This window comes from Typopeltis vanoorti, chromosome 7, assembly GCF_054136105.1.
Source record: "Typopeltis vanoorti isolate ZY-2024b chromosome 7, IOZ_Tvanoo_1.0, whole genome shotgun sequence".
In the NCBI taxonomy this organism is placed as follows: Eukaryota; Metazoa; Arthropoda; class Arachnida; order Uropygi; family Thelyphonidae; genus Typopeltis; species Typopeltis vanoorti.
The window spans coordinates 97,366,410-97,382,332 of NC_143555.1; the positions used below are offsets into that span (position 1 = coordinate 97,366,410).

Below are 15,923 nucleotides of genomic sequence, written 5' to 3' on the forward strand. Positions count from 1 at the left end.
CAGCAAATGAACTGCCTTGTCTATAGCAACACCACACCATATATTTATCCTGTTAGCCTCAAACTCACTGCTACTTTCATGTCTATTCTAACTGAACTCAAGTCCAGCATTAGTATTAATGCTATTATTAGTATAGCATTAGTAGTACTCTACCCCCCCCCCCTCCTGTAATTTCTAAAAATACATTTTATATACAATTCCAGTTACTGCATCTAACTGAGAGCCAGGTTTCACTAATGCCAATGATTTTAATGCTCCTTGCATTTGTGTATAAACATAGCAAGTCACCCCTTCCTCCCCATACACACTCAAAATACCCAAAGTGTAGTCCATTAGCAGATTCATAACCATGCTCAGTGACATTCACATCACTATTACATCTAATCGTCCTCAACGTTTCTCCCAAGATGATTTAGTTTTCCTAACTCTCTGCAATATGTGTATAGATTAACAAACTTTATGATGGCATGTTCAATCCAAATACTATTTTAACTATGTAAACCTATATGCACTACACTACTATCAGTTAAAAACAAAGTGATAAATCCTGTGGAATTCTTAGTTTTGAAACACCATAACACATAGTAATAATGGAGCTTTATAATTTCATATCTTTCTGATTACACATTAAGTCAAAATGCAAGTGATTTCCAGGGCTCAAAGATTACTTGGATTAGTGTTGCTTGAGCCCTTTTTTTTTTTTGATAGAATCAAGTTTTCAAGCCTGACTATTCTTGAAGAATTATTTCTCTCCCCCCATCATATGAAATTTCATACAGCATATCTAAATGAATTTTTTTTTCATTAAAAAATTATCCATTGTAGCCTTTCTCAGTCTGCGTATTTTATATCACTCCCACATAAGCAATTCCAGAGAGAGGAATTTGCTGATGTTCTTTTTGAACAGATGTATTTGGCATCCTTGGGGATATTTTATGGGAAAAGCTGCTTCAAAGAACAGACATAGGCAGCAATGGTGGTTGGGTGAAATCTTAAGCTTCTTTCAATATAGTAAATAAAATCTAGTTTGTTAATTGTCCTGGGTGCCACAGCAAAGTTTAAACGTTTGCTGACTAGTGAGAGTTCACCATGGTTAGATAAGTTGATCACATGACTGTTTGCTGAAGGCCGTTGGTAGCTCCTGTTCTCCCTTACTTCTGGTTGGTTGTTACTACTGGCTTGTTGTTGACTGCGGAGAAATTCAAATTTGTCCATTGGCTTTCCGAATATTGTTGATCTTTAAGTCTAAGAAATTTGGATGCGAGTTTTACTTTCTTTGTTTCAAGGATATGATTAGATTAAAATAATTATTTCTAATATGGCTCTAGTCTCCAGAATTTGTCTAAAATTAACATTACATTCTTCTAAGGCACTTCTAACTGAATCAATCCACCTAGAACTTGGTCTTCCTGTAGGTCTCTTTCCTGGCATCTTGGAACCAAACACTTGTTTTGCTAACCTATCTTCTTCTATTCTGTTAAATGAACATACCATCCTGGATTAGCCCTGCTCACATATTCTTGAATGATAACTGTCAAGTTTCATCCTTTATTAATTTATAGTCTTTATTTTTAATATGATCTGTGAATGATGCCATCTATCCACTTCCCTAATTTTTCTAAGAACTCTCATATGTGTGTCCTCTAATCTTTGATCAAGTGCTTTGTTTCTAACCCAACTCTCATTCATAACTTAAAACTGGTTTGAACACTGTCATGTATACTCTAATTTGGTTGTTTGATTAATTTCTCTCTCTCTTATTCCATATAAATTTATTCTCTATTTCCTTCAATTCTAACTGCTGCTGACTTACAACTTAAATATTGCTCTGTATAATGTTCCATTTATCCAACATAATTGTAGTGTTTTGAAAAGTTTTCTCTAACCTTGTTAAAGTGTAAATCTGATCACAGCCACTATTTGTAATGAACCAAGCTTGTTCTTCCCCAAGTTTCTCTTCCACAATTTTTGCAACATCTTTTTAAGTATGGTTGCATAAATCTTACCTGGAACACTTAGTAGAGATATTCTCACGGATTTACCCCTCCCTTTTTTTTTTTTTTTTTTTTTTTTTATTGATAGGAACAATGAAAAGTCTGCTCCAATCATCCAGAATTTGATCATTTTGACTGGGCCCTCTGAATTAATGTATAAAAGTTTTGCATTGTACCCACTACAAAACTTTTATACCTCCATGTATTTTGAGAATTTCTGGTTGAATATCATCTACTCTGACCACTTTTCCACATTTAAAGTTTTTGATGGCTTTCTACCTGAAATATTGATATTTATTTCTACTACTGTTCTGTCACAGCTTGCTTTGTTTAACAGTCTTTCAAAGTAATTACTCCAGACATCGAGGATATCTTTATCTTCAGTTTTCATATATAACCTTTATCATCTTCAAATTTTTTACAGTGCTCTTTCCCTATTTCTAATCTTCCCCTAATCCTCCACAGAACATTTTGTCATCTTCTGTATTCTTCCCACAACTTTTGTTTATCTACTTTTACATGTTTATCTGTATTCTTTTAGAGCATCTGCTGACTTATTTGCTAGGAACTTTCAGTATGCTTTCCTTTTCTTTTCCAGAACTGTTTAACTTCTTGTGTCCACCATGGTGTTCTTACTTTTCTATGCTTGCAGACAACTTCACCACATGCTTCTCTGCCTGAATCAATGTTTTCTTCAGTGTTTGTATAGCCGCTCAATTATACAAACATTCTTTTTGATGTGATATTCATTTTTATCCTTCTTAAAACTAAGTGATGGTCGATTCAAATTTTAAATGCTCTGTACACTCTTGTATAAACTACTGAAAGAATATAGATAAATCAGCTATTAAATGATAGTTATAAGCTACAACTACTGTTAACTAAAATGTCATTATTAAAGAGTGTCATGCAATATTTGATTTAACTAGGAGCAATAAGAATAATCTAAAAAAACTTTTACAGAATTATAAAAAGGATAGAGATAAAAGTAACATGAGAAGAGAAAATATTGTGTGAGTGGAAGATATGTGTTAGATTAATCAATCCGTCTACTTTTGATCATCTCTGATGAATCACTGAGATTAAGAAAAGTACTCTCTGATTGGAAATCTGCCCAAGTTATTCCAATTCATAAGGGTGATCATTATATAAAATAGAATGGAAAATTATGCACCATTGAGTCTTATTTAAGTGTTATAAACAAGGCAATGAAAAAATATATAATTAGGAATCATATCCAGAATATCCTCAACAGGGATCACCTCTTGAGCAGGTTGTAACAAAAGAAGCCTTAAGGGGAAACAGATCAAAGTAATGATAAATGTCAATTACTCAAATGACTTCAGCAAAGCTTCTGACAGCACTCCACATAAGAATCTACTGTCAAAATGGGTATTAATGAGATGGACAAGAAGCAGAGTTTAGAGGGGAATTTGCTAAGTACCAAGAGTTCAATGTTAAGGCCCTTGTTAATTTGAAGTTGAGTAGCGTAGTCAATTACTCCAGTTCTTTACCAGATGATTTTAAAAGCATATAGAAAAGTGGAGTTGAAAATTAACATAAATGTATTTAAAACTGAAGGAAATACAGGAAGATGGTTTAAAGTAAAATTAGAAAAAAAATTATTACATGACACCTCCAAGGAGTCCAAAGACTCATCGTAGGAGGGCACCTACTCTACAACTCTCTGTCTCCACCAACTACAACAAACCACATCTACCACCACTAATATTTTCACAGACAATCACAAACATCCATGGTGGGATTCGAACCCGCAGTCTTTGGCTGGAGAGCAGATACGCTAACCACTCGGCCAACCAGGCCAGCAAGGATGCACATTATCTCCACTCGTATTCATCATCTTTGTGGATCACATTATGAAAGAAAATGGCATTATGCCTGATATTAGAATTGGAGATATCAAACTTAGCTCTTTCCTTTGTGCAGCTGATGTACTCATAAACACATCTAGTGAAAGTTTCCATGGTTCTCTAAATTGAACAACAGCTATAGATTTGGCATGAAAATCAACAAAAAAAGATCAAAACAGGCAGGAGAATAGAAAACTTCAGATACATTCTTAATGGAGATCCTATAGAACAAGTAAAATATTTCAGCTATAACCATAGTTTTTAGTCAAGATGGCAGGTTAAATCTGGAAATAGACAAACAGAATAGGCAAATTCTGGTATGGTGGGTAGCCAGCTGAATAAATTCATAAGAGAGAAATTAGCCAAAACACCAAACTAGCAGTATATAAGACAGTGTTCAAACCACTTTACAGTTATTAGATCTGAGAATTAAGTTAGAAATAAAGCACTTGATCAAAGAATAGAGACCACTGATATGAGAGTTCTGAGAAAAATTAGGAGAGCGAATCTATGGCATCAATGAAACAATCATATCAGAAAGGAACTTGACATTATTAGCATTCGAGAATGTGTTAGCAGAGCTAACCTAAGGTGGTATCATCATCAAATTCTTGACGTGTACAGGATATTATGATGGTGCTACATGAAGAACATACATCATTCCTAACTTTCTATCAACAATTTTCCTCCAAATCAATCTGTTATCTGTCAAGAATCCAACATTATCAGATTTTATATTTCTGTCTTGTAAGGCATTTTTTTACTGCATCAATCCACCTATATCTTGGTCTTCCTCCTGTTTGTGTCACAAGTTACACATGCAAAGTCTTTGATGTGGAACCTTATCTAAAAAGAACACATGAATCACCAAACTGACATTTTCTCAACAGAAACAGTTTCATTCACAGTAAACTTTTTTATTACTGAATATGTAAATTTCATAATTTTTGTTTCTACTGTATGTATATCGGATTCATATAACTAAAAATATATTTAACTATTAAAAAATAAATACTTTTATAATTATTTGCATTATAACTTCTCCCAAATAGCCTTTTCCCGAGAAGGGGAAAAGTATGATAGTGTTACTAATATTTTAAAAGTGCACATGCAAGATTGTGCTTGTATATTTTTAACAACTTGCTCTAAAAAAAAAAGTTCTCCCTTCCTGAGAATTACAACCTCCAAAGTATAAATGAATTCCATTATCAACAAACTTTCATCTGGACTGCTTCTTCTTCAGATAATGACCTTATAAGGTTTATGACAATTCTAGAAACACAAAACTGTTGACAGCCAACATAATATACTTACCTTACGAAGTAGACCAGGCAAAATTAAGCAGATGTTTGTTGAAATATAATATTCCTGTAAAATGGCTTCTTTTCCCCTTCCCTTACACAGTCTGCTGTGAGGGAAAAGAAGTATAAAGGATGTCAAAATAAGCATGGCCCTGTTTATTTTCCATGTCTCCATATACAAACTATTCACCCAAATTCTGCTAGCTACTGTGAACTTAAATGCATGACTCTCTACAGTTTATAGCCATTGTCAGTATAACAACAGGCTCACAAAAGTTTTGAAAAATTAACAACCAGATCATGTGAGCAGGCTCCAGCACACCACTGGATTAGCAGGCTGAAAATTTGGAAACATGCTCTAGATGAGCCATAATATTATCACTACTTCCTTCACTATGATAATATACATCCACACTCAACTGTTACAGACTTCACACTTAATGCTTACCATGTAAGTTTCATGTAAAAAATTTCATTTGATAAGCAACGTAAATGGTACATGATAAGCTTTAAATTCTTATGCCAAACACGAATTCAATATATCAATGGGAAATATGTTACTGCTTCTCTGATAAGCAACAAGCCCTCACTTTTCATTTTACATATTCATTCTCTTCTGACAACATTAACTATTATATACTTCAATATCAATAAATACAAAATTAATGATGGAAAATCTCACGTAAAAAGATTTTTTTTTTTTTTAATTGTCAGTTATTGTTTAATTTGAGCTTAACATGTACTGAAGATGCCTGTGATACACAGGCGAAAATGATACTATTAAAAAAATCTTTTTACGTGAGATTATCCGTTCATTAATTTTGTATTTATATGTCTACTCACGGTATTCCCTTATTAAGAGTTATACGTCAATATCATCAATGTCATCTTTAAGCCAAGCCTTAGAAATTCCTATAATATGTAGCTTGATTTCTCTTGTTAATAATTTAAACCAAATCCGCTACACAACACATTTTATATTGTTCATCTTTATTAATTATATTAATGATATTTCTCTTTTCCACATTACCTGCAAATACTTGTATTTTATGATGCTTATTTTCACTGGGGACAACCACACATCAGCATTTGTTATTAATAAGTTTAGAAGTCTACAATTAGGTCAAGCAGTATCAAACAACTATCTTTATCCCTAATCATCATCATAAATATAATGAAATGCATTATGAAAATAATCACACAATCATTTCAGATTATATTCTAAATCTGGAAAAACTGACTGACTAATTCCATTTTATTTCACACAATACTAATGAGACCAACTATATGGTTTCATTAATATGTCAAAATTACTTTAGACTCAAAGCTGAAATATTGGGATTTTCCTTAACTCATAGCATAATTGTGCAACTTCTGAGGTTAAGCAGCAATGGAGATTAGGTCATCCCATTCAAGGGCACTGTGCCCTGCACCACTCACTCAAAAATATACTATATAGGAAGACAATATATTTATATATGTGTTTAAGGCACATATAATAATCAAGGCATAGAAATAAACATACTTTTTCTTTGGAGGCTTTCCTATCCGAGTATTTTCCATACCTGGTGACATTGTGTCCGATACAGCAACTGATGGGATTCCTTGGGAAATGTCAATATCTCCAGCAGAATGGGGTGGAGAATCACCAATATTGATCATTTCTTCATCTGGATCTAAATTAGGTGTTTTACCTCTTATTTAAAAAAAAAAAATAGTTTTCTATTTATTTTGGATAGTATTCATTTTTTTAAATCTGAATAAATCATATCAGTTGTATTCAAACTATTTAAAAAACATTCTGCTACTATTTTCATGGAATTATTAATACAGCTGAAAGTTGCTATATTAAACCCCTAGAGACCAAAGAAAGTTTATTACGGTTCACTCTCTAAGTTAATTTTGGTTGATCACTTCTTCCCATTCAATTTCCATGAAACATAAATAAACAAAGGAAATAAAGGAAGTGGTAAGAAATTTTACTGTGACAACAGAGCAAAAAAAATAGGCAGATCTGCACATAAAGCATACAAAATGACTTGAAAAGTACAAATTTAAATAACAAGGGAAGACATGCAAGAAAAACAAGTCTAGAAGAGTATGAAATTATAAAAATAAAAACCATAATGAATGTTTAAATTTCAAAATGGCACATTAGTTTAAATTAATGTCACTTACTTAAAATCTTCCTAATAAACTAATTATTTATTATTATTATTATGATGATGATGATTTGACACCTCCAAGGAGTCCATAGACTCATCGAGGGAGGACACCTGCTCTACAACTAACCGCACTACACCAACGCCATCCACCAATACTAGCTTTTCCCCACAGCCTTTGTGGGTTTGAAATATGTGTAATCTGTACCATTAAAATTAAAAATAACCTGAAACTTACACAGTCAGTCAACTTTATAATTAATAATCACTCAAAGTAGGAGAAAACACAAGTGATGAACATTAATCAGCTTCCCAATGATGAACAACTGGCATAAATTGATACTGTTCTCTAGGTTAATTTACAAAAATACGGTGCAATATATAAGAGGGTGGTCTGAAAAGTTCTCGGACTAACAATGAAAAAACGAATTTATAATTTCAAAATTATTTTAATTTTTTACAATAAATTTGGTTTAATCCTTTATCCAAGTGTAAGCAAACAAAGTTTGCACCTGAAGTATCTTCAGGACTGAGGCAACTCGTGGTAAAGGCGGACCAGCTCTCATCACTCCTTGTCTTAGTATCTCCCATAATGCAAAGCACATCTCCTTGCAGACGTATAATGCTATGCATTAAGGGAAGGGCCACTACTCAGACTGGTTTCGACCTTTATTGAGGTCTCGTCAGTGGAAGCCAGACCCAGAGGTGGTGATACCAAGGTGGATGCAACGAAGAAGTCAGCTTTACCTATACGAGTTGCCAAAAGGTGTCTCACCTTATTATTAAATTATTCTGGATTTAGAGAAAGATGTTGGAAGTTTTTCCCCACTTGGTTTAGACTACAATAAATTTAGTTTAATCCTTTGTTTAAAAACAAACTTTGCTTTGTAAGAAAAAAAGTTTGTGCCTGAAATATCTTCAGGACTGAAACAACTCGTGGTAAAGGTAGACCAAGCTCTCATCACTCCTTGTCTTAGTATCTCCCATAATGCAAAGCACATCTCCTTGAAACTTCCAAAAAAAATATTTTTATTTTTCAACATAATCTCCCTTAAGACTAATACATTTATTCCAGTGCCATTATTTCATCCCTGTAGTGGTTCTCAGTCAGATCTGCAAAATATCCCCCCCCCCTCTACTGCCATCACCTCTTGATTCGAAGAAAAACACTGACCAGTGAGGAAGAGTTTTAGTTTTGGGAAGAGATAGAAGTCAGAGGGAGCCAAATCTAGGGACTAGGGTGAATGTTCCAACAATTCATAGTGCAGAGCCCTTAATTTTCCCATTGCCCAAACACCTTTGTGGGCAGGTGCATTGTCCTGATGAAAGATGATTTTTTTCTTCTGCAAACCGGGTCTTTTCTCACAAATTTTGTCGTCTAGTCTGGTTATAAGATCGGAATAATATTCCCCAGTTATTGTTTTACTTTTCAAGATAATTAATAAACAAAAGTGCCTTTAGGATCACAAAACACCGATGCCATCACCTTTCTTGCTGATGAAACTGACTTTGTCTTCTTTGGTGCTGAACAACCGGCTTCTGTCCACTGTTTGGATTCTGGTGTGTAATGGTGAATCCAAGTCTCATCCATAGTAATAAATCGATGCACAAAATCAGTTTTATTCTTGTTAAAAATGCTCCAACCACTGTTCAGAGATTTTCATGCAAGTGCATTTTTGATCTGCTGTGAATAAGCGTGGCACCCATCTTGCGCAAAACTTTTTCATTTGCAATTCTTCATGCAAAATATATCCTATACGTTCTTTTGAAATGCCTATAGTCTCAGCAATTTCACGCACTTTGACTTGCTGGTCAACCAATACCATATCGCGCACTTGATCAATGATTTCTGGTGTTGTTACACTTTTTGGACGTCCTTCACGTGGATCATCTTCAAGGCTGGTACGGCCACGTTTATACTCGGCAGCCCATAAAGTTTTATGACCTTTGAATGAATTTATTTTGGCGGTAAACCTTCTTTTATAAAGAATTTTATAACCAATATGATATAATTTTATCCATTTCAAGGGATACAGACAACACTTTTACTTCAGACAGCTGTATAAAACAAACTACTTGATAGAATGGCTTGCAATTTCACATAGATGCTTATGACAGATATACCAGCTTAGGAAAAAAAAAAAAAAATTGTACCGATAGTGTTGCCATCTGTGGTCGAGGCCAAGAACTTTACAAACCACTCACGTAAATCATAGTGGAGTGATGATATCAGATTTGCAGGAGTAAGAGACAATTTTGGAGTATTCTTGGAAAAGCCTTCATCCAAAAGTGGACTGACTATGGCTGTTGATATATATACAGTCATCCCTTGACTTATGTCCGTTCGAGTTACGTCCTCTCGAAGATACGACCATGATCCTATGAGGGAATAAATAACATTTTTGGCTATACTTTGGAACAAGATGCAAGCGAGCGAAAGGTAAAGCATGCACAGTGGCAACAGCACTTTCAGCAGCAACCTCCCTCTGCAGTTGGCACATGTCTTCAACAGTTCCTCTGTTGATTTTATGTTTGAGAAACAGGTTATTTGTGTATTTATCGTTAAATATTTCACAATGTTTTGTGAAACTGGCCCCTACACTCACAATCAAAAAAGCTAGTGAAGAATCACAGAAAAAGAGGTGAGCAATTGATCTTGAAACGAAGTTGCAGGTTATAAAGCAACATGAAGCTGGTAAGCCCGTCAATGTGATCGCATGACTTCGGATGGTCTCATTCTACAGTGATGACCATTTTGAAAAATAAGGATAAAATCGTAGAGGCTGTGAAAGGATCTGCTCCCATTAAATTGACGATAGTGACAAAGCAACGACAAGGTCCTATCGGTGATATGGAAAAGCTACTTGCATCATGGATAGAGGACCTGAACCAAAAGCGCATACCCCTTAGCACTGTGACTATAACCGCTAAGACATTAGGTCTCTTCAACATGATGAAGGAGAAAGCAAAACCCGATTATGACTACAAATTCAGCGCTTCTTCCTTTCATGAGATTCAAGCAGCGTTTTGTGCTGCATAATGTGAGAATGTATGGGAATCTGCAAGTGCTGAGAATGCTGCCAAGGAGTTTGTGTAAAAATTGAATAAATTATTATGGAGGAATATTTATATGGATGAGACGTCCTTGTTTTGGAAAAAATGCCCAAGTGGACATTCATCCACAAAAATGCTAAAATCTATACCTAGTTTCAAAGCTCTTAATGCTGTGTTACGATTCCGTTAATTATCGGAGCAATGAGAAGTCGTGGATGACTGGAAAATTGTTTGAGGATGCCTTAGTCAACTGTTATGCAAATGAAATAAAAAGCTATTGTGTGAAAGAAAATGTAGAGTTTAAAATTTTATTAATTCTAGATAATGCTCCAGGTCATCTGTCTTATAGCAGTGATCTTCACCAAGTTCAAGGTGGTGTTTCTCCCACCAAACACTACTTCATTGATCCAACCAATGGATCAGGGAGTTCTTGCAGTGTTTAAGGCTTATTATCTAAGGAGAACTTTTTCACAAACCATTTCTGCTACTCTGGAAAACATTCAATATTTATCATGCTATTAAAAATATTACTGTGGCTTGGGACGAAGTGACCTCTCAATGACATATGGTGGCATATGGAAAAAGACATTAAAAACGTTTGTACATGATTATGGAAGTTTGTAATAGTGGGCCTAGCAAACAATCTGAATGTCAAAGTGAATGATGACGACATAATTCAACTCATAGAAAGTTCCCCTGAAGAGTTGACCAACGAAGAATTGGTTGAACTGGAGGAAGAAGTGTTGCTGAAGAGGAAAAAACGAGAAAAGGAAGAGGGGAAAAGAGAAACAGGAGAGGTAATTAAACAATTTACAGTGAAGGATCTTGCAGAAATGTTCTTTGCAGTTAGCAATGTTCTCAAAATGGCTGAAGACATGGACCCCAATGTTGAACGCTACTTAATAATAGAAACAAAAGTACATGATGTGTTTGCTTGCTATGAACACATCATGAAATTGCTATGAACAATTATGATGAAAAAGAAGAGGAATAAGCAAAGCACATTGGACATTTTCATCAAAAAAACAAAGGTTACATGAGACGAGCCACAGCCTGATCATTCATACAGGCAAGGTAATGAAGATGTGATTGTGGAGGAAGATTTGGGTGATTATTCTCCTGTTTTATAGTGGCAGTAACACACGGTACAGTTTTATAATAAGGTTTAAAAATTAAAATAACAGTATACTTATTACGTTAAGTCCCTAACCCCCTATAACTCTGTTGATTTAATCTATCGACTTAATCCTGCCAGGTGGAACGGAACCCAGACGTAAGCCGAGGGATGACTGTGTATGTGTATATATATATATATATATATATAGGAAACATTTTTCCTATATATATAGGAAAAATGGCCTGCCTGATGAGTGACTGCTCATAGCAATAAAAGCAAAAGCACAGAGGGGAAGTCTTCTGTATAAAACTCCAGAAGGACTAGAGAAGCATATAACCACACAACCTTTTAAAAAAAAATACTGATAGATGAATATTCTAGAAAGCTGGTTTTAGGACCTAAAACAAGACTTGTGCATGGTTTTAAATAAAATATAAAAGAGAGGCTTTAAGTAAATAATTTTACAGGTTCAGAAATAGACAAAGCAAAGTTTGGGAGAGCAGTATATGGAAAAAGAGGTAATGCACAATGGATATGCACTATTACAGATATTAGCCTAGTTGAATCTAACACCTTTAAAAATGAATAAGAAGGTTATTATCCCTTTATTATAGAGCTTAGATATGACCACAAGCGAATGATTACTGTGCAGATCTTTAAAGCTCATTCTGCAAAACAAGCAAACTAGCCAGAATAGCACACACATAATTATAGTGGCTTCAGCCTTTGTTGATTTGTCCCTAATTTCAAGCAACTCAACCAAAACGTTGACAAGATTTAGTATTTCAACAAGTTTCAGCATAGTGCCACTTTATGCAAGCATTATTTACAGTATATGTACAGAGGAATTTCCGTACATAATTTACTGAACAGATGAACAGCAGCAGTTTCAGGCAGCCATGAACTTCTGTTCTGCAAATGTACTCCATTACAAAAATAATACTTGCATCAAAATTTTATAACTGTTTTTTCTGGTATTAGAGAAATCAAATTTGAAAACAATATTTACAGGATATGAAAAGATTAAATTTGTTTAAGTGATAACTGCCCAGCTTAAAAAAAACAAAATAATTCTTGATAAAAAATGTTTTGTTGTTTAAAGTATTTAAAAATCATTATCATATAATCATTCAGATCAAATAATTTCAAGAGAGCACTGCTTACTGTGGGAAGTTTTCTTTCTTGACACCTTGACCAGGTGGCCACTTTATAGCATCTTCATCTTTTAATGTAGTGGCTGTGTCAGGCTCCAAATTTTGTAGAGCACCTTGCAATTCTTCCAGGTGTAAGGGTATTTGTGCTTGTTCTTGAGCTGTTTCTTCAGTCTCTTCCATCACAGGAAACTGGATATCAGAGACTGGTTCCTCTTTTACTCTGCAATTAAAAAAGTTGCATAAATTGTCCCTTTGTTAACTTCAACAAAGTAGAAAATAGAAAATAAAAAATTTTCTATTTTTTAATAGAAAAAAAAACAAAGTATTTTTCAATAGAGCTCAACAAAGCTTTGTTGAGCTCTATTGAAAAAATATATCCATACCTTGTTGAAAGGCTTATGTTCGTCGCACATGTTGCTTGGATTTTAACAGTATAGATGCGAACATAGATTGATAAGAAAATAACTATTTATTGACTTCATTGCTAATATTTTGCAGGTATTCTATCCAGCATCTTCAGAGCACACAAAGTTTGTTACAATAGCAAGACAACCTCAATCCGGTGTAACAGTGGGACTAGTATGAGCAATTGTAGCGTACAACACAAAGACTAAAGTCCTAATTAGGTGCCATCTAAGTTGGGGGAAAAAAAAAAAAAAAAAAAACAACGAGAGATAAAACAAGTATTAATTTGGTCTTAGGATGACTGTCTCCCAAATCTTTGGTAGATTTATACAGATATACTTGTATTCTTCTGTCAAGGCTTCTGTTGATTCCAGGAACAACCTCTCTGACTTGTAAAAGCTTCTGTGCAGCGCTTGTGTTTTTTTTCAGTTGATCCTGTGTGCAGGAGTATCCAAAGCATGGTCTGCTAGACCATGCTTTGGATACAATTCTTCCTCTCTGTCCATAGTAAGCTCGATGACATGAACAGGGCACTTCATAGACTCCTGGATGTGATAAAGGAGAGAGAATCTGTTCTTAGGTGAACAGTTGAGAGTTGCCAAATTCACATAAGGTTTAAATACGGTGCGTAGTTAGTGTTTGTTAGGCACTCTAGATATCTTTTCAGATGTGCCTTTAATGTTGTGGTCTTCTGTGGTAGACAGTGGGGGGGGGGGATTTTTGGGGACCATTTAGTATTTTGTCTATCTTATGGGGATTATAGCCATTGGTCAGGAAGGTGTGACATTAGGTGAAAAAGTTCAGCAGTGAAAGCAATGTCGTCATCATCATCATCATCATCAAATTCCTGACATGTACTCTCAAGGGATGTACAGGATATGACAGTACTACATGAAAAACTTACATCATTAATAACTTCCTATCTACAATTTTCCTCCAAATCAGTCTGTTACTTGTCAAGACTCCAACATTATCAGATCTTATATTTCTATCGTCTAAGGCACTTTGTACCGTATCAATCCACCTATATCTTGGTCTTCCTCTGGGTCATTTTCCTGCCAACCTGGCAGAGAACAGTTGTTTTGCTAATCTTTCCTCGCCCATTCTGTTTAAGTGACCAGCTCTGCTAACGCATTCCTGGATGCTGACAATGTCACGTTCTTTCCTAATATCCTCATTTTTAATACGATATTGCCATTGATACCATCTGTTCATGCCTCTAATCTTTCTCAGGACTCATATCTGCAGTCGCTAGTCTTTGGTCAAGTGTTTTACTTCTGACCCAGCTCTCAGATCCATAAGTTAAAAGTGGTTTGAACACTATCTTGTATATATACAGCTAATTTAGTGTTCCAACTAATTTCTCTCTTATTCCATATAAATTTATTCAATTGACTTCCTACCATACCAGCTTTGTTTATTCTGCTGTCTATTTCTATATTTAATTTACCATCTTCACTAAAAATCGTGCCTAAGTAGCTGAAATGTTTTACTTGTTCCACAGGTTCTCCATTCACAACACAGTTGACATTTTCAATGATTCTGCCTATTTTCATTGTCTTTGTCTTTTTATTGCTGACCTTCATACCATATCTATTACAACAGTTATTCAATTTAGTCAGTGAATCTTGCAGACTTGTAGCAGATTTATGAAGTATAACATCTCCATTAACATTAACATCTCCAATTTTGATATCATGTTTAATACCGCTTTCCTTCATAATGTGAACCAGCGGGATGATGTGTTACTATCAACTATAACTTAGTTAATGAGACATTTTTTATTTCTTGAATCTTCCATCCATGTAAATTTATGCACATTTTTATGTCGGAGCATGGTATTAGTAATAAATAGTCCATGACCTGAACAGAAATTCATCAGGCACTTACCATTATTATTAGCTTTGCTCTTTTCTCCACATTTTCCAAAACATTTCTATGTCTGGTAATCATTTCCTACTCTGCTTTTAGATCTCCAACAAGGAGCAGTTTTTCCTTTTTCGTTGAGTCAGCTGCCCTCCCTAATGCCATTTCTTCTGTAGGAGAATATTCTGTGGGATCACAGGCACAAATAAGTCTCATTCTAAGATGCCACAAATGCAGGGGATGGTGATGGATCTGCTGTAATCTGTTTGAAAGGGGAGGGGGGGGGATATGTAATTAATTTTATTTCATGGGAGGTGTAGCCAATGGCCAAAAAAGTGTTTTTTATGCAGGTTAGTTCTGTGTTCGGTGCAGTATTATCTGAGTAAATTAATTCTACCTGGTGGACTAAGGTTTTTATAGTTCTGAATTGTAGGGGGGGGGGTATGATGCAAATGTTGATGGATATATCTATTTGTGGGCATGTATGGGTTTTCTGTAGACTGTGAAGATCAGAGATCCATTTGGTTGTCTTGTAACTAGGGTGTCTAGGAAGGGCAGACTGTTATTACTTTCTGTTTCTGTTGTGAATTGGATCCTTGGATGTTGGCTATTCAAATGGAATAAGAAAGTGAGTAAGGTGTCGCAGCCACTTGGCCAAATTACAAACAAATTGTCCAAATAGTGGGTTTAAGGGATGAGGAATTTAGAGCATTCTTTTCGAATGTCTCCATGAAAAAGTTGGCTGAAGCGGGGGGGGGGGGACACATGGCTGTACCCTCGATTTGTTTGTAGAATTTTCCTTGCCAAACAAAATAGCCCAAGTTCATATTGAACTGAAACAGGGCTAAGATATCTGGAGGAAATTCTGTTTGGACAAGTGCCACGGTATCCAATTAGTGGGACATTTGTGAATGTGAATAAGGAGAAGACAGAGAGAATTTAGGTGGAGTGTGATGTCTTGTATACTGGACTTAAAATGGGCTGAATTTTTGACATGTG

General features: G+C 35.0%; 1 protein-coding gene across 3 annotated transcripts in view; it reads right to left on the reverse strand.

Moving 5' to 3' along the window:
* Positions 1-15,923, reverse strand: part of LOC150104888 (STAGA complex 65 subunit gamma-like) — a 134,749-nt gene that overhangs the window by 1,172 nt on the left and 117,654 nt on the right. For all 3 annotated transcript variants that reach the window (XM_090395405.1, XM_090395406.1, XM_090395404.1), the window contains 2 exons: positions 12,664-12,873; positions 6,692-6,862 (listed from right to left, as the gene is read on the reverse strand). In XM_090395405.1, coding sequence (XP_090251531.1) covers positions 6,692-6,862; positions 12,664-12,873 — 381 coding nt within the window. The remainder of the gene's footprint in view (positions 1-6,691; positions 6,863-12,663; positions 12,874-15,923) is intronic.